We start from the raw sequence: 24,857 nt of genomic DNA, 5'->3' as shown, positions 1-24,857 counted from the left end.
TTCCATTTCCTGGTATGGATGAATAAACAAATGTGATAATTTCTCGGTCATTTTAATACAAAAAAATTAAACTTCGTTATCTGGAATCCTTATCACTAAAATACCCTATTAGACGTACTAAAAGCTTCAGTTCCGGTTGTAAAATTCTACATAATATTTACTTTCCTATCTCGAGTACCCAAGATTTCTTTTTGTCTTCTTTGTTTTGGTGTTGTTTCTGTAGTTTTTCCCCAGTCCAATGGCTTGCAGATAAGGAGGCTCGAATCTAGCTTCATCACGTTTTACTGAGTACCCCGGTTTATCTCCTTATATGTGGAGGTCAACATTTTATCGTATGGGTAAGTAATATGGAAGAATACCATTTCTGTCCAACAAATTGTATACGTAGGCGTACATTAATGAGTCTAAACTATCTACCTAATAGGCATCAGAGGCGAAAACTGATCCGTTACCCAAAATACATCATTTCATTTAGGGTCTTTATATTTTCTTTGTCTCATTTCCTGCGTTTTAATAACAAACAAAATAAGTCATTAACTCATCATTATTCATTATTCAAAAACTAAAAAAGTAGATGTAATGAAAATCTGGTAAAATGTAAAAAGTCACTACAAGTCGTAAAAGACGACTAATTTTAACCCCCTATTTCGGATATTAAAGAGACCAAAAACGATTATCTTCCCCCTATTGCAACGCTCGAGATTTTAAATCATTCCTCTCTTCTCTCACTTCTCGGTCTGTCTGTGCTCTGTTTTAATCTTATGTGACAATCGTCCTCATATGACCCTGGCTGTTGCTAGGACGTTGAATACCTTAAAAGAAAACAAACATCAAGACTAATATTTTTCACCAGATTAATCAATTCAAGTGTATCACAGGCATTAATGATGTATTTTGTCAAGAGTGTGTGTTACTCCGGTCACCCCCACGGAGGTTGAAAGCACCCTATATGCTTATATATACATATCGAATTGGAAACGCGTAATGGATGGGCGTGTTTTTCAGTCATTCTTCCGTTGAAGTACAAATTCAAAAGTAAAACATTTAACATAAATCGATTATTATTTTTCTTAAAAATACTATATACATGGTATTTTTCGCCCTTGAGCAACACAAAAGATATTCGCCTCGTTTTAATTTCGCCCTAAACTAAGAAATGTCTTTTCCACGTTTAGAATCTGAAAATTCCTTTCGGAATTCCCTATACGATTGCACTCAGAACACCAGAAGCCACCAGCGACGGTGAACTCATAAAATCAGTCTTCACAACGGCAGAATCTGATGCTATTTTGTGTGTATCATTTAAAACAATAATTGGATTTTAAAAGTTACTTAGTATTTATAGCTTTTCTTAAATCAAATAAACTAAACCTAGTACGCTGCCTTAGCCCATATTCTCGATCTAACGTGATATTGCACATTTACTAGGCCTAGATTTAGATCTAGATTTTATTTCACATGCTAGATTGGAATAAAACAATAAATTATTTCATAAATTTAGTGTAAATATATAACACGTGTTGCTTGTAATTGTATAGGATAACACACTTGAAAAGTACAGTGGTATGTTGTGGATCCGACTACAATTGGCCTGTGTACGATAACTTGAAAATCCTGCAATTGAGCTTGAAATTTTCATCAAAGGGCGAAAATTAAACGGGGGCGAAAATGACCAGGTATACAGTAAACAAATCATGGTATATTGTTAGACAGTAATAACACAAACAAACGGGATAAAACAATGTAATTGCAACGTTAGTAATTTGATATAGACATTAAAGGAAATCACTTATTAAGTATCATAGCATACTGTAATTTTGTATAAAAAGGAGTTCAAACTTCGGTCATTCAGCGGCCCCTCGATGATAAGCCTCTCTTTAGTTTTAAGGTCAATTGCATAATGTAATGTATGCTATTCAGGGATCAATTTTTTGTGGGCTCGTAAGTCAAAAGAATAGGAAATTGAAATTCTCTTTGTACTTAAAGTTAATACATATGCAATATTGGAGTTGAATTCCTACGAAGTGACACAAGGTCAGCACATGTGTATTAAGTTTCAAATATCAAATACCGAACCAACTGATTTAAAAAAAAGAGAGATAAGATACTAAGATGCTATGTTAAATATTGAAGGCTGATATTGATTTCCCTATTTTAACTTCTGTGTTACGTTTTACTTCGACCAAAGCAAAACGGAACGGTAAAAGGGACAGTTCCGGAATTATAATCTATCATGAATCTCATGCGAAGAATAATTACGCATGAGCTAATCACACTCAAAAAGGAATCAAAATAAATACTAGTATATACATGACCAAATCACACCAAGAGGAATTAAAATAAATATACACATGCTCAAATCCCCTCACCACGAGGAATGAAAATAGATATACGTATGGCTAAATCACACAACCAAGACCTATTTAGGTTTATACCCCCATACATCTGAACATAACATTATTCAATGCTTAAATGAACATAAATATACGCATGACCTTATCACACATAAAGTGGAATGAACATAAATATACGCATGACCAAATCACACATAAAGAACAATGAAAATAAATATACGCATGACCAAACCACATACCAAGAGGAATGAATATAAATATACACATGACCAAATCACCAATAAAGAGGAATGGAAATAAATATATGTATGACCAAATCACACATAAAGAGGAATGGAAATAAATATACGCATGACCAAATCACCAATAAAGAGGAATGAAAATAAATATATGTATGACCAAATCACACATAAAGAGGAATGGAAATAAATATACGCATGACCAAATCACCAATAAAGAGGATTGGAAATAAATATACGCATGACCTTTTCACACATAAAGAGGAATGAAAATAAATATACATATGATCAAACCACACACCAAGAAGAATGCAAATAAATATATACAGTGTAAATCAACAGAGATGAAATCAATTAAACTCAGTCTGCTAAGAACGGAGGTTATATATGGTCCGATAATTTTAACAGCATCAGTTCCATATCCGCTTAACAGAGTAAACACACTTTCTGTAATACTCTGGCTTAATAGGATGCACCTAAGAAAGGGATTTGGCCTGTTGTTTCTACTACGCGAGGCCTGAGCAACATCTTGCTTTTGTGATGGGATTGTAATACACATTCGGACTCTAAAAGTCATCGTTTGCCGAGAGCACATTAGTAAACGATGACGTCAATACTCAGGACCATCGTCAATCTTATCTGCTGGTACAGACTTGTAACAGGTTTGTGTTTTAAACAATTTAGTTATGTATTCTAAACAATGCGCTTTACAACGCACCTGCAAATGTGTTCAGTAAGAAAAATAAAAGAATTGTCTCTGCTTCAAAAAATTCTGAATTTTTGAATTCTGAAAAGTGTTATGTAGAGAATCGTATGTAGTTTACTTAAATCGATGCCGTTAATATTCGTGTAGACGTTAGGCAAGCAGGCACACAATTGTAATGAATTACAAATCCAGAGATGAAAACTTTTTTTCAGGCAGAATTCATCATGTTATACAGAATTAAAAAAAAACTACTTTTTAATTAATTTCATATCCTTAGACGCATCCAAACACATTATGTATGCATGAAGGTTGGTGTCTTATGTCATAAAGCTATGGGTGATCATTTTGATGAATTTTTTAATTGCTTTTATGTTCCGATCATATTTATGTTCAATCAATTTTAGCTGATCCGGGCAAATCTATATCATACCGCAATGCCCGTTGTCTGTCTTCCTTTTTGCATGTTTCTTCCGACATACAGAGTCAACTTGACATGGAACATCAGTAGAGCATAGAAATCTGCATTTGTGAATTGTACGGGGCTGCGTCCCAGGAGGCTGAGGAGTAGGGCTAAAATGGCTCAACTTTAAAAATCTTTGCTCATTTATTTATAGTCAAATAGCCTTCTTTTGAATTTTGGCCCAATGGGATAGGAAGCCAGGCGTTGGGTTAAGGACAACATTGTGAACTGGTCATGTAATTATGTATTTAAACATTTTAATCTCCTTCAAATCTATTAGCAACAATGGGCATTAGGGGTTGCACGAAATTGGTAACACCACGTGTAACCTTAACCAAGGCATCCATGAGGGATCCTGGCGCCCACCATTGAATGATCTATAGCAGTCAAATGAACGACTGATCTTTTCTCTTCGTTTTCCTTCCTTCACTCTTCTTTCAAAACAATTACTAACTTGATATAGAACAATATCAATTGTCAAAATTCAAGATGGCTGTCTGTCGGCCATGATATTTTCGGATCGTTCCCAAAATGCAATATGCACACTATGGACCAAGGGGAACTTACATACATGTAACTTTGAGAAGATATCTTTGGAACTTTATGAGAAATAGTGGTAACAAACTTTGATTATCAAATCCAGAATGTCCGCCTGTCGGTCATGTTATTTTCCCACTGGTCCCAAAATGTTTTACGCTCAACTACAGACCAAGGGGATCTTATATATGAAGTATAAAAAAGATCCCTGATATACATTCTGGGAAATAGGACGTTGAATAAACAAAACAAAACCAAACCAAAGTGATAACAAACTTCAGTTATACAAAAATCCAAGATGACTGCCTGTCGGCTATGTTGTTTTCCGAACAGACCAAAATATGCATTTTTTTATATTGCTGTAAACGACATCTTCTCTGGAAATAAGAGGCACTTTCATTTTTAACTGTAAGCAGTCCTTGGTAGGTGGTGGTGGTTGAAACATTTTGCTGTATATTGATCATACAGAAAAGGCCCGTTTTGTGACATCACTTTTTGAAAACAAAATGTTGTTTCTTGATATTCTAATACATATTTGCTATCGAACTAAACGAGCGGCGTTTTATGTACTCACTTATTGAACATGTCGTTACTGTTTGTCTGCAATATGGTATATAATTAGTGCCATGTCATTCAGGACAGCAAAACAAACAGTTGTACATTATTGTTATGTTTCCATCTCCTAGAACAAATCAATATCCAATTTTCTCATAAAGAGTACAACCTGAAATGCACGCAAATAACTTGATAACCACCTGGTCTCAATTGTTTTCTCAATATGAAATCCAATACAGAAACCATGAAATTAATTAAATAACAGTACTAAATTATCAAACAGATATATTTGTCGCTCTTTGTCCTCTTTCTCCACGCTGTTCCTTCTTTCTGCTCTTTTATTTCCTCTAAGGTTGTCCCCTTGTCATCTGTCCTTTCATGGCCCTTGCTGTTGAGAGGTTATTAGACCCCTTAAAACAAACTCACCTATACTGAGTGTCATTCTGCCCTGCAGGAAGGGCATACGAATTGTACCTGCTGCCCCAATGGCATGATAGTAAAAGGCGACTAATTTGGAATCTTATCTTTTCTCTTCTTTCTTAACAACGTTCTTCTTCCAAATATCTCCCTTGACAATGCCTCACTTTTGGCCTTTAGTTGAGCGTTCGCCGCTGTGAGGAAGGCTTTGGGTTCTGTCTCCTAGCCGAGACATACCAGAGTCTTTAAAAATGGTAGTTGCTACTCCTGCTGAGCGCTCAGGTTATTTGGAGTTGGAACGACTGGTTGGCCCGTTGTCAGTATAATGTGACCGGGTGGGGTGTGCTGCTGGGTGTCTTCGGCAGTATGCTTCAGTGAGGTAGCACTATAAATCGGCAAAAGTTCCGGCCTATCACAAGGAGACTTAACACGAACATACGGCAGCCTCCCAAAACACACATACGCACTCACCACACTCATGCATGTCGCACGCACGGGAGGCCGTCCTTAAATGACCTTAGCTATTAATAGGACGTTAAACTAAATAAACCAAACCAAACTGAGTGTCATTAGTCGCAATTTTTACCCTTAGCGTCACCGACGAGTTCGTTAGCGTTGTATTATACTGGTCTTATTCTGGTTCAATTGTATCAAATTTTATTTTTTAATGAAAGGCGCTAATATTTTTCATATGATACGCTTGTACAATTCCTCAAAAGAAAATGGCTCAGAATATATACAATTATTTAATGTTCTTTCAGAAACATAAAAAAAAATAATTTTGAAGCCGCTCTTATTCCGTTGCCCGCCTAAAACATCAAATATCAAATATGCCAAATTAATTAATTATTTTTCAAAACATTCTTTTCCCGTTGCCCGTCTGACCGTCCGTAAACAGTCCATGTTATCGCTATTTCTTTAGTTCTAGAAGTATTTTTCTCAAACTTTACATAAAGGTTACCATTGGTCCAAAGTTGTTCGAATTCACACCTTTGGCAGTTATCGTAAACGAGGTTAAATGGTTGAATTCATAATTGATCATCATTTGACAATAAAATTAATGTTTAGATAACATCTTATCTGAAACTACGTAAATTTAAATGAAATGCTATTGTGAATTTTTCAAATTTTTGTAGACGTTCAATGATCATTTACTTTTGATGTCTTCAAAATTCATCAAATTGATATTTTACAACTGTAATGTTGTGTACACAAATTTATATCTCAAAACATCAGCATCAGCAACCTTTTCCTTTCCTGGTGATAGGAAGTTAAACAGTTAGAAACCAAACTAGCGACCTAGTGCTATTCAATTCAATTTCTTTAAAGATGGATTCCTATGCGTTTACGCTCAATTTTTGTTTCAAGTAAAATACTATTTCTTTAGGCTTTGCTTTGTCATAATACCATTTATTAAGTATCTCTCTGCATAGTTAAAACTGCATTGCACACACATACCCGGCATGCCAGGTCGGGAAGAAGACTACATTTGTAAGTTAATAGACAATTCCGTGACATAAAATGTGTCGCAAAATGCAATTCCGGATCCAATAAATCGCACCTGGTCCATCTTTCATGAAATCTGACCTTATTGTGTTGATAGGCCGCGAAGCGATAGCAATTGGCGGGGTAACAAGTTAAAGTGTCCAGGTGTGGCATTGAAAAGTCATTCGTCCTTACGTGACCACACCTCATAAGATTGATTGTTTCAAAGACATAAATTCCTACAAGATAACAAAATCAGTTAGAAAGAGGTTCTCAGTTTAAAGAAAAATTTTGGCTCACTTTCTTTTTTTCTGTACGTCTCGGTGACGTGTGTCTTAATGTTTACTGCCATAAGACATTAAAACTCTACAATCAAAACAAAACAACTACGTCACTGACTTAATCTGATAGCACGTTAATGGCACCTAGACATGTAAACAATACCTTCCGAAAGGTTAATAGGATATATTATTATAAGTATACTGGTAAACGGCTTTGAAAATATCAACACAGCTAACTTATAGATGTAACACAGCCTGATTTCGGCTCTCACGATTTGTTTATCTCTACAGAGCCAAACGTGTGATGACATACATTAATTTAGATTCATAGGTTATTATTGACGTCACAACACTGTTTTTACACGTGTCCTACGATATCTATTCCATAAGCGTATTACACGGTATTATTGACCATTTATTTAACATTATTTCATCCTAACAAATGTCAAAATAGATATATGTTGAGTAGTAGACTTTTTTTTTTTTTTTTTTTTTTGTGTGCTCAGACTGTTGGGCTCATCATTTCAATTTTGCTGGATTTTTTCCCTTACATTCTCATTTCTAACTATTGCACACTCCATACTCCAATATATACTATGCGCATCATCCTGCACCTTATGCCAAATTATACACGCACTCACATACGCCCACATTACGCACACACACACGGTATCATGCACACGCACAACACATTCACCTATACAGTCCACACCTGCTCAATCAACAATCTCAGTCACACACAGAGAACGTGCACGCATACAAAATATATTCACACAATATGCATTTTACATACTAACCCGAACCAACAATCTCAGCCACACACAGAGGACGCGCACGCATATAAAACATATTCACACAATATGCACTTTACATATTAACCCGCTTCCAAAAATAACCACACGTACAATACACATACAAACAAATACACAAAAGCACATGCTACATACTCAATTGCATTCACATATATTGTTCACATGCATTTTGTAATTTACCATAATGTTATTTATTATAGGTGCGTAGCACCAAGAGCCTCCAGGGTTATCATCATAGCACTTTTTTCTTTATCTTATTTTTTTAATTACTTTAATTTTTTAATGATAATTTATACATTTATTTTTGTATTACTTGCATTCATTCATTCATTCATTCATTCATTCATTCATTCATTCTATAGTTCAATTGTTGTTTCTATAATAAAGCATTTAAAACATTCTGAACATAGTTTATCGTCACTATTTTCTTTTTCTTCGATTTAATGTACATTTCTAAATTACTTACTAATAATGCTTTTACCTTTTCAAAGATGGAAGCGTCAGTCAATATATTTCTATTGTATTTTATATCGTTTCGACATTTCCAAATAGTCCATTTGTATGCAATTAAAGCAGTATTAAGGAGTATAGACAGATTATTATTCTCTTCGTATCCCAAAATTACAATTTCTACCGTTAACATTTCTTCTCTAAATTCTGGGATATGTTTTAATATTTGTGATGAACACATGTTCAAAATATTTTTTACAGTGTTACATTCATAAAAAAGGTGTACAATATCTTCGATATGTGTTTTACAGAAATGGCATTTGCCATTTGAAGGACTAAACATGCTAATTTTTGATTCAGTGTAAAGTACATTGTGGACACATTTCCATTGAAACTCTTTCATTTGCATAGTAATAATAGTATTTGTGATATTTTGCCATAATAACTCCCAATTAAATTGTTTTTCAAATTCAAATTCCCATTTATCTTTACATCTTGGAATTTCGTCGGCTTTTATTTTACTTGTAATCATTTTTGGTTTAAGGTTTTTACATGCTATTGGCTTCCCATCTTTTCCAATTATATCTAGATTAGTGTCTATTATAGGATATACACATTCTATCACTCTAGTATCATTTCTTTTCAATATATTTAACCATTCTATGGGGAAAGCAATTTTGAATTTTGCCAATTCTGATATACAGTTTCTTTTATCTGTTAACATATTAAAAATTTCAAGATCGCCTTTAAAATTATTTCTACGCTCGTCCCATAAATCTTTGATTGCAAAAATGTTACTCTTTAGAAAGGAATTGAAAAATATAGCCTTCCTTTTGTACTGAATGAAATGATTTCCAAATATAGGCTGTTCTAAAATTTTATTTCTACTAAAATCAGAGATGCTAGATTTTTGAAATTTTGCCCACACTTCTATAAGTGTTCTGTAAAAACTTGGAATTTTTGATAAGTCCATAACTCGAACGTCAGAGAGTTTGCATAAAAAATTCTGTATTCCGTATGTTGTATCCTTGTACCCAATCCAATATTTACCAATGGCATTCCATGTGCTATTTTCACATTTTATTATTTTATATAATGTTTTTATATGTCTACTATAAACGTAATCGGTAATATTAATAATTTCCATTCCACCATCTTTATATTGGTTAGATATGACCTTACGATTGACTAAATCTCTCTTTTCATTCCATACAAAGCCCCATATTAATGCATCTATTTCTTTAGCATATCTCTCTGGAATACCGCGAGCTTCTATTTCGTAATCTATAAGCGATATGATTAAGGATTTTATTACCAGACTCTTACCGTATAGTGTTAAGTTTCTGCTTTTCCATACCTGCACACATGCTTTGATTTTTTTAATTTTCTCCTCCCAAATTGCTTTGTCATCGATAATGTAACCATGATGTACCCCAAGTGTTTTAACAGAAGTTCTTGACCATGCAATGTTTGTATAAATTGGATTTTTATCTTTCCATCTACCTAAATATATGCCTGTAGTTTTGTCTAAATTGATTTTAGAGCCTGATGCTAGTTGAAAGGTATCTAATACGTGGAATATTTCCACTACAGATGGTTCGTCCCTAACGAAGAGCTGAGTATCATCAGCAAACATGTTTATTTTTGTTTCGGTTTGATTAGTAAGTTCGATACCTTTAATGTTCTCATTCCTCCTTATTGTACAAGCTAATGGTTCCGCTTGTAAGATGTACAAAATCGGAGCTATCGGACAGCCTTGTCTCGCTGATCTCGATATTTGGAAATATTTACTGATATAACCATTGGTTTTAATACATGTTTTTGAATCCTTCAAAAGCATTGTAATCCAATTTTTAAATTTCGCGCCAAAATTGAAATAATCCAAGCATTCATTCACCCATGACCATTCTACTCTATCAAATGCTTTACTTTGATCTAGAACAATTACTGCTCCCTCTGATTGTTTGCGATCTGTAAGTTCAAAAATATCTTGAATTAGCCTATTGGCATCTGATATGTTTCGACCAGGTACGAATCCTTTCTGATCTGGATGTATGATATATTTTAAATACTTTTTTATTCTATTAGCAAGAGTCTTTGCTATAATTTTGTAGTCAACATTTAACAAAGTCAATGGCCTCCAATTTTGAATCATTTCCCTTTCTCCCTTTTTATATAATAAAGTGAGTATGCCTTTTGTTTGTGATTCAGATAATTTGTTTGATGCAAATATTTCTCTTAAAACCGCTAAAAATTCTTCTTTAATTAGATACCAGTAATGTTGATAAAATTCAGAAACAATACCATCCTCACCCGGAGACTTATTCTTTTTCATTTGATTAATACTATTGTGTATTTCCATTTCAGTTATATCAAGCTCTAATTCTTCTTTCTGTTGGTCAGTTAATTTAGCATCTACATTTTCAAGGAGTGAATTCGCAGCTTCTCTATCCCACCCTTCCGATGAGAATAATTTTTTATAAAATTTCATTTGCTCATCTAAAATTGCAGAGATACCATCTTTATAATTACCATCTTCTGCTTTTATTCTGTACCATAGCTTTTCTTTTGCCTTTGTTTTCTCCAAATTAAAAAAGTATCGTGAAGACGTTTCATTTTCCTCGAATTGTTTAATTCTAGACCTTATTCTATGTCCCTCAGCTTTGTGTTTGTAATATGAATTTATTTCGCTAGTTAGGGACACAATTCACTCTTTATGACTATCGAATGATTTGACCATTTGTTCAAGTTCATGTTCTTTCCTTCTTATTTCGCTATCTTTCCTATTCAGTATTTTTGACACATGTATTGTAAGTTCCTTTATCTTTATTTTTGTTATTTCCCACCACTCCATAATGTTACTAAACTTAACTTGTTCTGTTTTCTAATGCAACCAAAAAGTTTCGAACATGTTTTTGAATAGGTCTGATTCAATAACAGAGGTATTCATTTTCCATGTACCAGGGCCAACTTTTACCTTTTCGATTTTGAATTCGGAAGTTATATTATGATCACTGAAACTGCAAGGAATTATCTTTGCATTCACTATTTCATTATACATATCATTTGATACCAAGATGAAATCTATTCTTGATTTTGAATTCCCTCTCATAAATGTAAATTCCTTGTTTTTTGGGTTTCGTTCACGCCATAAATCTCTCAGCTCACATTTTCCCATAAGGTTCTTAAATTCCTGTGTAGTTGGATCATTTATATGCGTTGTTGGGATTCTATCTAGTTCATTATTTAAAGTGCAATTAAAATCACCCATAAATATATAGTTTGCTTTAGGAGTGTTATCGCCTAAATTGTAAGTAGACTGTTAGTATGTGTATGAGAATTGAAACATGAAATACATAGTATCAAATAAAAAGTGCAAAAGTAAATATTCTGTTGAATATCTCATAGGAAATCGCTGGATAACTATTAAGGCTCTCGAATATAAACTTAATATATACAACTTTTGATTTCGATATTTTGGATGTATGTCAATAATATCTATTTTTATTTTACACGAACAGTTCACTGCAGAGTACTATTTATTTTTAAATTTCATGTTGTAATAATTGTTTTGATGTATATCGTTCATCGAAACAATCATTTATTTTATGTGCTGCGTAGATGAATATTTCATGACCATCAGGCATGAGCGACCCACTAATGTTCAATGCATTAAAGAAAAGGAAATATATATTCCATATTTAAACGAGATTTAAAAAATAAATGTGGTTTTAATTGATGGCAACGCATCATACCATTACAACAGAACCACAGTATTTAGCTGGGTTTTTTAGAGAAAAAAACAAGCGTCTGCCCCCAAACGAGGTATGTAATGCTTAATAGGAATTGGACTTAAGTGTTCTGTTTGGGGTAGGTTCGATAAATCGATAGTTAAAGATAACTAGATAAACTAATACCAATACACAGTGACTACGCCGTAATGTTGTTTGATGTTGTGTGCATGGTTTTGTACGGCCTCCGATATGAATATAAAACCGTGTTAGAAATTAAAACAGGGCGGGATAAATGTCCATGAAAACTGTACATGGCATTTTAATATGGTTAGCGTTATACACCGAAGGGTAAAAGTAAAATATCTTGTCCAGAATTATCTGATGCTTACAGTATAATGTGTTCTAGCAAAGCAGATAAGGCATTTAAGCTTCATCATTCAATAACCTGATTACATGTATTTTGATGGAATACCCAACGGTATATGTATGCATTGTCCAATATTACAGCTACAATTTATTAAGACAAGAGTTAGTTTTCATATGATGTAGTTATTTGGGCATACATACATTATCAAATACTTTTTGATAAACACACTTGTAAGGAATATTATCAAATGTAATACTGATATCAACTAAATGATGTATCAATAGAGGCTAAATGAATTATTTTAAATGTAACGTACACTGCTTGTCACAATGGCATAAAAAACGTATGCGATATTAAAAAACACTAAAATAATAGGTAATCAAACCGAAAGTTACATTTCGGATATAGGGGCAAATTACGATCACATTTCTCTAGGATGGTTTTACATCTATGTCCAGGGCAAATTTTCAATGCAATTTGTTTTGGGGGTGGCAAGACCGTAAAGTATTACTTCTGATAGTGATTAAAGCATACAACAGCATAGTATTGCTTTCAATTGATCGTAAAATCTTATATATCGTTCTTGTTTCCCTTACCGTCTATAAATAAATCGATATTCAAGGACTTATTTAGATTATACGCGATTTTTAGGGTAGATGTTGACTGCTGACGGATCAAAAACGGGGTTTCGAGAGATGCAGTTCTAGCGAAGACCGTAGGAAATTGTTCGACACCAAGATCCTTATGAAATACTTCATTTTCTTCAGCAATGTCGGACATTGATTCCATTGCCATCACCCTTATTCTCGTTCTTAGAACGTGACCAAACTCGGATTGGACCTAGGTTTGTTTGTTTTGCGGACGGTGCGTATAAAGCATAGGACGCTTACTCTCCCGGTACCCTTAGTCTAATTCTCCTTAAATTTGAGTATTTGTAGGTTTCTCTGTTGATTTTACAAAACTGTGCACATATAACTGACTTTATATATTCAAATTACTTTTCTGTTGCAGTTGTTTATGTCACAGCTGAAAAATGTGAGGATGTCAGAACAGAGACATTTAGCAATAAATACCTAGAAGGTTCCAGCTATAAAACTGTTTCTCCATATGGCTACCAACAATGTGTTATGATGTGTATGGTAGCGCGGGAGTGCCAGAGTATCAACTATGACCCGACTCGTCTTGATTGTGAACTCAACACCGAGACTACCCAGGTCGAAAGTTCTCTGACCGACAAAGATGGCATCATCTTTAAGGATATGAAGGATACATCGTTTTCGAAACCGCCGGTAATTATAACTGCAAAAGACTTGGTGCTTGTTGATATGCGAAGTGGTTTCTTTGTCAGCCCCATCATTTGCGATTGTGAATTAGCCCAGATTTGACATAGATTTGCTTCGAAGAAGTCGTCGATGAAACAGAAGGCATTTACTCATTTAATCTTATAATTATGTTTGAATTACGGTTTTGTCATCAAGTCGGTGTTATACATTTTTGTTCATGCTAAGCTAGTATATAATATATAATTCAGGAATTCGATATACAGCAATAGTATGTATATTGCCTTAACATAAATTTGGAACATCGTCCATTGCTTATTAACACATGTTTTTTCTTTGCTGTTCTGTTTTGCGTTTACATAAAATAAGTTATATTTGACCGCCAGCGAGATCCTTTAAATAGATCGGCAATTATTGCGATAGACGGGTGCACTATGCATTCCACTTAAAGTCCGTCCATCAAATCACACTTCTGTCCAATAAATCTATATCTTAAAATTGCCATGAAGATGCGGAATACGGAAAACTTACCATAAGGCGTCAAACTGAATAAAAATGCCATTTTATGGCACAAAATATATTTTATAGAACAAATAAAAATTAGAAGTGCCTTTTTCGTGGTTTATGAAAATTGAAGTTTCAGGAAGGTATCGATGTTTTTAATGAACCTTGTTTTAATGTAATGACATGTCATGACATGATAGTTTGGTAGGCCTGTCGACATTTAATTTATTTATTATTTATGGAGAAGAACAAACTATCAGGCTCCGCTTTCATCAATATTTCTCAACTTCAGGGAAATCCTCTACTTAAAATTCCTCATAGAAAAGCATTACAGGATTAACGGAAAAAAAGCTAAGTGAACTTTCCTTAACTTCTGTAATGTTTTCCTATGGACAATTTTAAGTTAAGAATTTTTCTTAAATAAGGTAAGATACGGATTGTTGATGAAACTGAGCCCATGTTATAACAGAGTTACAATGCCGACCCTATGTAAGAAGAACTCATTGAACTCATTTTTTAACTCAGCTTCTAAACTTTTACTTCTGTGAGTAGCATTTCATATGCAGCACTGTGCAAATGAAGTACACTGTAGGTAATGAACCTAAAAAGACCACCATTGTAAAGAAGAGTGCCCTAAATACCGATACAAATTTCTAGTATTTCGATAGGCTTTTATTATTTCGTTAAAACGAAATAACGTCTCGAAAAAACGAATTATTATTCCGATTAAACGAATTTTTTTTTCGATTAAATGAAATATTATTTCAATTAAACGAAATATTATTTCGATTAAACGAAATGTTATTTCGATAAAACGAAAAAAACATCTCGAAAAAACGAATTATTATTTCAATAACCTGAGATAACATTTCGATAAAACGAAATAGTATATCATTTTCAAACGAGTTGTTATTTCGATAAAACGAAACAACATTTAGAATTAAAATAAGTGTGTCATGTCAGTCAAGGGACTCCATACTTAGGTAAATAACTTTGAATGAAAATTATTATTTGCGTATTATTTAAACAAGATTTGGAGCTGTCAGAAATCCACTTGCCCGGAATTCCACGCATGCGTGAAACTGACCAATGGTAGCACTGTGTGCGCAGGTGAGTAATAACATGGATTATATAATATTATTAATTAAAGAGAGTAGTGTTGTCCGGAAAGAGATGTATGCGTCACTTTAACTGACCAGACCATCAGTGATAAAAATTGATATTTATATCTAGTTAAGATGATATTGAATATAAATAGACGTGACCATAATGAGGTTTCGTGATAGTTGTAGACAGGCGAATAAATGGACGTTAGTCAGATGATATTTAATGCAGAAGTGAATGAAGAAATGGACAGGTAGTTATTTGTCTGTAGTGGAAGACAGGTGATTTTTAAAGAATGTGTTATAATGAATTGTTATAGGCTACTATGACCTGACCTTAATCAGGTTTCTTTGTAGTTATAGACAGGACTCTAAAGTAACTATAGAAAGGGGCGAGTATTAAAGAAGGTTCTGCTGTAACTATAGACGAGATTGTTAATGAATGTGGGTGTGCTGCTGGATGTCTTCGGCAGTATGCTTCAGTGAGGTAGCACTATAAATCGGCAAAAGTTCCGGCCTATCACAAGGAGACTTAACACGAACATACCGCAGCCTCCCAAAACACGCATACGCACTCGCCAAACGCATGCATGTCGCACGCACAGGAGGCCGTCCTTAAATGACCTTAGCTGTTAATAGGACGTTAAACACACACAAAATAAACCAACCCAAACCAAATTGCTGTAGTTATAGACGTTAATCTCTTAGACAGGTATGACCATAGGTATACATAACAGAACGTTTGATTATATTTACACAACATCGTTCTCTCTAGCCGGTTTGAATGTTATCGTAGACATAAACTGACTGTTGATGACATACCGTATTTGACCTAATAAGGGCGCCTGCCCTAATAAGGGCGCCCCTACCTTTTTTCAAGGAAATAAATCTTTGACTGAGTGTCAAAATGGTGTTCAAAAGTAATAATTCATGTGAAATATTTTGCTACTTTATGTGTTCAATTTTCTTCAGCAAATTAAGTAACTGGAACACATGTTTTCGCCACATTTTGTGTATTCCTATTTGTCATTTATGTGTAGCGCCCGTACCTGATGTACCAACAACAACGACGACAACAACCACTACGTCTACAACAACGACGACGACTACACCTACTACAACAACGACTGCAGGTATATTGATTATGTCTAAAGGTCGATAATAAGTAAAAAAACAAAGTGATTACGTCAGAATATAAACAGACAAAGAATATCTTCGTGTTGGTAAGTACATAGCCACATCCAGTATAGGAATTAATTCCGCTTTGGTGTCCTTATCTGATTGAGATGGCAGAGTATAGTCACGATAATGTAATGGATAAAACAGAGATTGGTCGTGGATAAAACCGGTATTTGTTATGACAAACATCCGTCTATTATTGGATGAATGGAATATCACTACAATAAGCAAGCAAATGAAGTACTGGGTAAATATACAATAATTGTCTTTAGATAAGGCGGATATATCTATATTGTCTTAAATAAAATATTGTGATATTGACCAACTTAATAACCTCGGCAAACTGTGACGTAACTAAGCATTCGTGCTAGTGTGTCTGCGTTTGTCCTACAAATAGATTGATAAAAAAACAGTATGCTAAAAACAAATCAGGTTGATAAGTATTATTGTGAATATTGGCTCATACATCAAAGTAAGTATTGCAAATTCTTCGTGACGTTTCTATGACTTTCTGATGAAGATGACAAAGTGAAGTCACGTGAAAAGAAATTAATTAATGATGTTAGTTCATAGAAACATGTTGCGACTGAATCTTTCTGATTGTGATTATTAATTACATACCTGATGTAACAGAATCTAGGTGGGGTGATGATCACTGCTATCTTTGTACCTATCTCTGGTGTATTACATACAGAAAATATAGCTGCCCAGAACAAATTATAATCAAAGCACTTGTGTCCCTGTTTGACGATTAGATTATGATTAAACAATGATTGTGTTATGATAAATAATATTATGATACCAATTGAAAAGTTTAAGGGGGGGGGGGGGGGGGGGGGGGGGTAATGTTCAGCGGTCAGCTTATGCAATCTCGCCTGTACACATGATGAATGTCAGTTTTTCGCGTAGCTTGACAGTTGCTCACCCTATACCGGCATGTAGCAGACGGCGGCTTCAAATTCCTTAAATCTAATAACTACTACACTTGGCAGACCTTGTAATGACCAGCTTAGACTTGGTATCACTATATAGTATTTTCAACATTCTAGGTGCCGTTACCTGTGTTTCTCCGTATACAATTAATGCGTTGACGGGGTTGTGCCTCTACTATGGCGTCACCTATTCCTGGACCATTGCGTTCAATAACTGCCCTGGCTCTGCTCGGCTCTTTGTTGCCGATACTGCTGACAAACAATCAGCCGCCAGTTCCTTATGTCCTTCTACAACCAGTAAGTAAAACAGTGTAATACGTGCATATATATATATAGAAGACGGATCTTAAAAACCCGATGACCAAGGATAGTAGCTTGTGAATCCCATTGAGATGGTCAATAGAATGTAACGTGGTGTAAAGTTTTGTGGCAGGGACGAATAGATGCCGCCCTTTCAGGGCCGGTAGGTCGCTGGTGGTTTAATGTTGATCGTAGTGGTAACTTGTAACCATTGCTTTGTTGGCATACCTGGTCATGAAGTAACCATGAAGTTGTGGGCAGTACCTAAGCATTAGGTAATCATGAAGTTGTGGGCAGTACCTAATCATTAGGTAACCATGAAGTTGTAGCCAGTACCTAATCATTAGGTAACCATGAAGTTGTGGGTAGTTCCTAATCATTAGGTAACCATTGATTTGTTGGCATACCTAACCATTAGGTAACCATGAAGTTGTAGCCAGTACGTAATCATTAGGTAACCATGAAGTTGTAGCCAGTACCTAATAATTAGGTAACGATGAAGTTGTGGGCAGTACCTAATCATTAGGTAACCATGAAGTTGTGGGTAGTTCCTAAGCATTAGGTAACCATTGATTTGTTGGCATACCTAACCATTAGGTAACCATGAAGTTGTAGCCAGTACCTAATCATTAGGTAACCATGAAGTTGTAGCCAGTACCTAATCATTAGGTAACCATGAAGTTGTGGGCAGTACCTAATCATTAGGTAACCATGAAGTTGTGGGCAGTACCTAATCATTAGGTAACCATGAAGTTGTAGGCAGTACCTAATCATTAGGTAACCATGAAGTTGTGGGCAGTATCTAATCATTAGGTAACCATGAAGTTGTGGGCAGTATCTAATCATTAGGTAACCATGAAGTTGTAGCAAGTACCTAATCATTAGGTAACCATGAAGTTGTGGGCAGTACCTAATCATTAGGTAACCATGAAGTTGTGGGCAGTACCTGGTCACTAGGTAACCATGAAGTTGTAGTCAGTACCAGGCCACTAGGTAACCATGAAGTTGTAGCCAGTACCTAATCATTAGGTAACCATGAAGTTGTGGGCAGTACCTAATCATTAGGTAACCATGAAGTTGTGGGCAGTACCTGGTCACTAGGTAACCATGAAGTTGTAGTCAGTACCAGGCCACTAGGTAACCATGAAGTTGTAGTCAGTACCTAATCATTAGGTAACCATGGAGTTGTAGTCAGTACATGGCCATTAGGTAACCATGAAGTTGTAGCCAGTACCTAATCATTAGGTAACGAAGAAGTTGTAGACAATACCTGCTCACTAGGTAACCATGAAGTTATAGGCAGTACATAGTCACTAGGTAACCATGAAGTTGCAGCCAGTACCTGGTCATAAGGTAACCATGAAGTTGCAGGCAGCACTTGTCATCAGGGCAAAAAAAAAGGTTTTTTTTGTTTTGCTTGTTCTTGATTTAGGGTTCCCGTATACAGACGCCGTGGATTTGTGTGTGGGTTTGACACTCGTTTCCAAGGAGAATAACATATAGTAGCCTCCCACCACAGCGTTCTTAAGCTGTTGATAAAACGTTTAACAAAACAAAACAAAAACAAACGCATTTGGTCTATTTCCAGGACGCTCAGTTCCATAAAACAACGCCATATGAATGCTCACGAGGTCAAATTAATGACGCAAAACACAAACAGAAACATGTTTTAATGATAGTTTGTTTCTTCCAGGTTGTTGGTTGGGTGCAGAATATATGAGCGATAATTTTTATTGGTCAACCGGACAAGTTTTTATTCCCGACGAAAGAGGATCTGGAGATTGCATGCGAGTGAGAGAATCCGTTTTCAAGGGAGGCAACTGTGGCTCGAGTGTTTCGTACATTTGTGAACAAGTTTGAATAAACATCTTACCAGAGGTCATCTTGGAGTGACTAGAACACAAAAACAAATATGAGATGCAGTTCTTTGTAGCCATAGTTCGGATATTTTTATTTATATTTATCTATCGCATATCGCTGTCGTATATATATCGCTGTTATCAACCTACGTCAGCAATCAGCATAGTAGCAGACATCCTTTGACAGCTGATCATGACTTATATTTCCATAGTATATAATGAAATAATTGATACAACCTCATCTCGGCGATTGCGTAGAAATTCGGCCTTAACGATGTGTATGCTGGTGTTGTAAAACCAACGATTTAGCTAAAAATATTAAATTATTGTCAGATATCTATAGTTTTTCATGAAATACAAATAAAAAAAACTTCGGTGTTAGTTATTCTGCTACTGACTGATACACCCAAACTACTTTAATCATCAAAGTACTGGGCGCAGTTGCAATTCCATATAGTTATTTTGCTTTGCGTCATCTGATTGTCAATGTGCAAGTCAAGGAGAGAAACACGGCTGTAACTGACGAACTCTTCGTCATTATAACTTTCTTGTAATATAGACACATGTAGAAATGAATTTGTAATAAAAAGAAATATTGAGGATTTCTGTATTATGTTCTGATGTGATTGAAGTATCACTTCAGATAAGAAGGAATGATAGATATTCCGGGAAATATAAAGTCGAATTACACTTACACATCTAAATTATCCAATGAAAACCGTGTCCCATTGTCGCGATGCCCTCGCGGTCTTGTGTACAGAAATACCAGGAAACAGAATACTCAACAAATAAGTTTAAAATGAACAACATTTAATAAATCAACAAATAAAGTTTAAATATTTTCACAAGTACTGCCTTGGTGAACCAGGGGAAAAAATCAAACGTTATAACAATACTGTACGTTACAGCAGACAGGGTCTGTATCCATTTAACCAGTCTTTAAAAATACATTTCCTGCAATATAAATGGTTCGGTTCCCACCATACAGACTACTGTGACTAGAGTATTATAATTTAAAGTTCCAGCTCAAGAATAAAGTTGTGGTTAATTAATAAATTGCCTTCGCTGTAATAACTATTTAACAACCACTGTATATGAACAAAGTTCTCTCTTCAGCTTCCTCGAGATGATAATGTAAGCATGTAAAGTTCAAGGTCATACACATATGTCCTAGTGAAGAACTTAGTCCACACAGCTACATTTACAATACAGTGAGCACTTGAAATGACTAAAAACTCGCAAGTTCCAAGATAGTAGACAAACATCACAGTCTAGATTTCCAATTCCCTGACTTTACTGGGTTGACACAGTCTGACATAAATAGTGTTGCACAGGAGGTACGACGACAACATATGCTGCAAGCGGGCGGTTGTGTGAAGTCCCGTGTGTTTAACTGCGACGAGTACTGGTGAACTGCTGATCAGCCTGACGAAGGTCAAGGTCGTCCCTCATGCGATGCTTAAAAATCCACCCCATCCCTACCAGTGTCCCTTGCTCAGCTGTACATCATCTTTATCCTGGTCAGGCGTCCCACCGGAGGCCTAGCCCATGACCGAGAGTGCCGTTATGGTGCACAATAGAGAGGTTTAGCAGCCTTACGTGTACGTGACTGGTAGAGGGGGAATTCCCTATTTTTCGTGTGTGTGACGTCATCACTTTCCGTGTTCGCGTACTTTCTACAAGTCAGCACAACTTGTAAAGCGGCGACTACACGTAAGTACCAACGTGTAGATTATATAGCTTTTATAGATTTCCTCATATGAAACTCATGATGTACGTAATTTTGAGAATACCAGTCAACGCTTGGTAAGTGGAGATCTTTGATTTTTTTTATAAATTTGACCGAAAATATCTCTTTGAAATGAGGCCGTTGATATCACAGTTCGTCAGTCTATTCCCGAAACTAAGTACATTTGTCATAAAAGTGCAAGTGTACTTTTAACCACCGTTACTTCATAATATAACAAAAGATCACATGTTGGGTAAACATTGTAGTAGTACACTGTTGCAATATAAGCTTCCGTGTCAGTTTATATCACAGGGGCCCGAATGTGTTACAGTGTATGTGTATTTTCGAGTGTATCTCAATGTGAAAAGAAACAATGTTAGACAACTAGATAATGAAATCAGCTTCTGTATTTCAACTTTGTTGCAATCAGCGAAACTGTCCCGTTAAAACCATGCATTTTTTCCTAAACATTTTTTTTTGGCATAGTCTATCGGAGAAACGTGAATAGTTTGTGAAACATGGTTATATGATAGCAAATCAGAAATAAGATTCCTTCACAAAATAGGACTTTTAACATTGAACTAGTCATGCATGAGACTCGACTGGATCCGTTATATGGCATACTTTCAAAGTGTGAATATATTTTATGAGGATTTCTGACAAATCGACATTGTTGTCGAAATGTTAATTTCAGTTTTATATGCTTTATCAATGAAAAAAAACTAGATTAATTTTTAATTTAATTTTAAAAGCATACAATATTTCTAGATTATGATTGAGAAATGTATTGTCTCTTTAAAGGAATACACAAGCATGAGCTCTATAAGGAAAAAGCAAGTCAGATTTACAGAGAAAGACGATATCCTCCTCTTGCGGGAAGTTATAGCGAGGAATCCTTTCTCAAATAGAAGAGAGTGGATTACCATACCTGAAAACATTAAACACAAAATAGAGTGTGACTCGAGGAGAGCGCGGGAGAGGACAATGCTACTAATATCGCAGCATAAGAAAAACAATCAGGAGGCACACAAATTGTAACTTAATCCACTATTCTTAATACTTCATCATTTAATGTTGTAATTGTACATATTTCTTCATGTTCATGAGCCCTTCTAATAGTTTTACTTAGACTGATTGTAAGAACAAGATTGATGCAGATAAACAAATCCATTAAACTTACGTTGACGAAATGAGAAAACAAGAGTTACAGCTCCAGAAGGAGAAATTTGAACTGGAGAAGCATGAAAGAATGCAAAAAAAAATAGAAAATGAAAAACAACAAGCTAAAATGATGGCCGATCTAATGAAAGCACTGATAAATAAGAACTAATAAGTTTTTACTGTATGACAGTGTACTGCAAACTACAATGCAGCTTTGTCCATGTAAGACAAGTTGTGTTTGACAAAACTATATACATGTAAGAACAACAGACTTGATGGAAACATATCTTATATGTTAAATTGTTAATTTAAAATGAAATAAATAGAACCAAATGTATAATTTTCATTGTTGACTTTTGTCACTGAACATTTTGAAATAATTTTCAAATTCAAAAATCGGATGCATTGCGAGTATCATCCCGATATGTAACTCTGCAAAGTTGGGGGTTCCACACCGAATAACTGGCTAGTCTGGTTACCAGAAGCGTTCCTACCAGATAGTATTTGCCAACTGGCTGCAAATACAACTTCAGGTTTTTCTTACAATCAAGGAAGGAAAACAGGGCAAGGATTTTCCCAAATGTCCATTCAACGCATATACGAACAGCTGACATCTTTTTATTAAATAGTGCCTAGTTGGCCGAAACAACCCCTCCTCTGTATGGTGTGATGATATACGGCGTCAGCGGATAAGCCGGGTCCCCATACACCGCATATATATCTCCAGTCGGCGTTGTCACGCACTAGCGCATCTGCTGCTGAAGCTGACTCTCTCGCAACATTCCAGCGTCATGTCTTTTCCCTTCTTTAGGACCAAACATGTTTACGACAAGGCCGTTAGGTGTAACTACACTTTGATATTTAAGTGCATGCACTCTCTTATGACCATTGTATATCAGTTTCTGATGGTGTGTGGGTCTACATACAGGCCGCACGGTTCCATCAATACAACCCCAACAGTTTGGAAGAGGCCCCTCACGTGCTCGGACGGCATTAGCAAACTCATCCAGATTTTGCTCTGACAACCATGATCTATTCAGATCCCTTAACAAGTGTCCGTGAGTATCATGTAGCAAGTCCAAGAGTTCATTGATAATAAAAGACATAGCTGTGGACGATCTTCTAAAGAGAGAATACAAGTCACTAAGACGGTTAGGGTATGTCAAGCGTCTTAAAAGAATGCAGATGCCTTCAAGACCGGAACATGCCGTCCTATTCGTACATTCAATTTTAGGTGTCATTTGTAGAGCATGACACAACAATGGAATATCGTCCTTCTCAAACCAAAACAAAGTTTTGCATTTCTCGTTCGTAAGGTCTTCAAAATTAAACAATGTTTTTTTTCAGTCTCGAGCTCACCTCCTTTCAATGATAATAGCATAAGATCATCATCTTCTCCAATAGCAGCAAGCAGACGATAAGCGGCCATTCTGTCCTGAGCGCTACACATCGTCATTGGTTAAATCAACCAATAAAAGCAGTTCTTCCTTTACACGTACTAGTACACGTATATGCTTTGTAATACCAAAAATAAGAATTACGTGTACGTGTACGTGTAGACTACCCGTACCCGTACCCGTACCCGTACAAGTAAGATTGCTAAACCTCTCTAATATCTAGGGGAGTGGCTAGCTATTTTATTGAGGTAACAAAAACACACAAGTTATATGACTGATGAATTTTAGGTCACCTTAGACAAAGTCTCAAGTGACCTATTTTTATTGCCCGTTGTCCGTCGTCGTTTTTCGTCCGTAAACACTTTACATTTTAGACTTTCGACTAAAGGTCAACAAAATTATGGATTATATTGGCCCTGACTGACCCTTTCAACACACATACGCACTCACCACACGCATGCATGTCGCACACACGGGAGGCCGTCCTTAAATGACCTTAGCTGTTAATAGGACGTTAAACAAAATAAACCAAACCAAACTGACCCCTTTGACTGATGGGTAGGGCCACAAAGGAGCATTTAAACTAAGTTGAATGTTTCGAAACTCTGGTGACCGTCAAGGCCCATTGGCCTCTTGTTTCTTATTCCTTATTAAATAATTATATTTTTAAAAAGGTAAGTTAAGATAGAGGCGTAGCAGTCGGTATAGCAGGTTTATAATGCATTTCACGCTAAGAATTCTTATGAAGTAACGCCCGTTTAGGATATTATTTTCGTACATGAAGTTTTTTGCAAATTATCCAATGGCCAAACTTCACAAAATCAATCGGTAATGGGTTATCTACCCTGCGAAATATCATCAAATATTTATGCTTATTTCATATTTCCCTAATTATGCACCTGATTTCCTGAAGTCTAAATGTAAAATTATAAAAAAAAAATTAGAATGTAATCACTATCTACGATCTAAACCACACGACAGAAATCTCACAGGGGGACCATGGCCCAAATCTCACG

At 35.5% G+C, this 24,857-nt stretch overlaps 1 protein-coding gene across 1 annotated transcript; it reads left to right on the top strand.

Annotated features, from left to right (window-relative positions):
- Positions 1-2,998: 2,998 nt before the first annotated feature.
- On the top strand, positions 2,999-20,153 carry LOC117341298. Its single transcript, XM_033903153.1, has 6 exons — positions 2,999-3,255; positions 13,409-13,686; positions 15,213-15,291; positions 16,325-16,417; positions 17,513-17,692; positions 19,389-20,153. The coding sequence occupies exons 1-6, from the start codon at positions 3,198-3,200 to the stop codon at positions 19,553-19,555; spliced, it is 855 nt and encodes a 284-aa protein (XP_033759044.1). The 5' UTR covers positions 2,999-3,197; the 3' UTR covers positions 19,556-20,153.
- Positions 20,154-24,857: the final 4,704 nt, after the last annotated feature.

Source organism: Pecten maximus, chromosome 13 (assembly GCF_902652985.1).
Source record: "Pecten maximus chromosome 13, xPecMax1.1, whole genome shotgun sequence".
NCBI lineage: Eukaryota > Metazoa > Mollusca > Bivalvia > Pectinida > Pectinidae > Pecten > Pecten maximus.
The sequence above is the reverse complement of the archived record's forward strand: the minus strand, read 5'-3'. Positions and strand labels throughout refer to the sequence as shown.

Bases quoted from the DNA above. Each gene is read 5' to 3' on its own strand.
- LOC117341298 (XM_033903153.1), top strand. From the start codon at position 3,198: ATGACGTCAATACTCAGGACCATCGTCAATCTTATCTGCTGGTACAGA. The intron at 13,687-15,212 runs GTAATTATAACT...TATTTAAACAAG, and splicing joins CATCGTTTTCGAAACCGCCG to ATTTGGAGCTGTCAGAAATC. The intron at 15,292-16,324 runs GTGAGTAATAAC...ATTTATGTGTAG, and splicing joins TGGTAGCACTGTGTGCGCAG to CGCCCGTACCTGATGTACCA.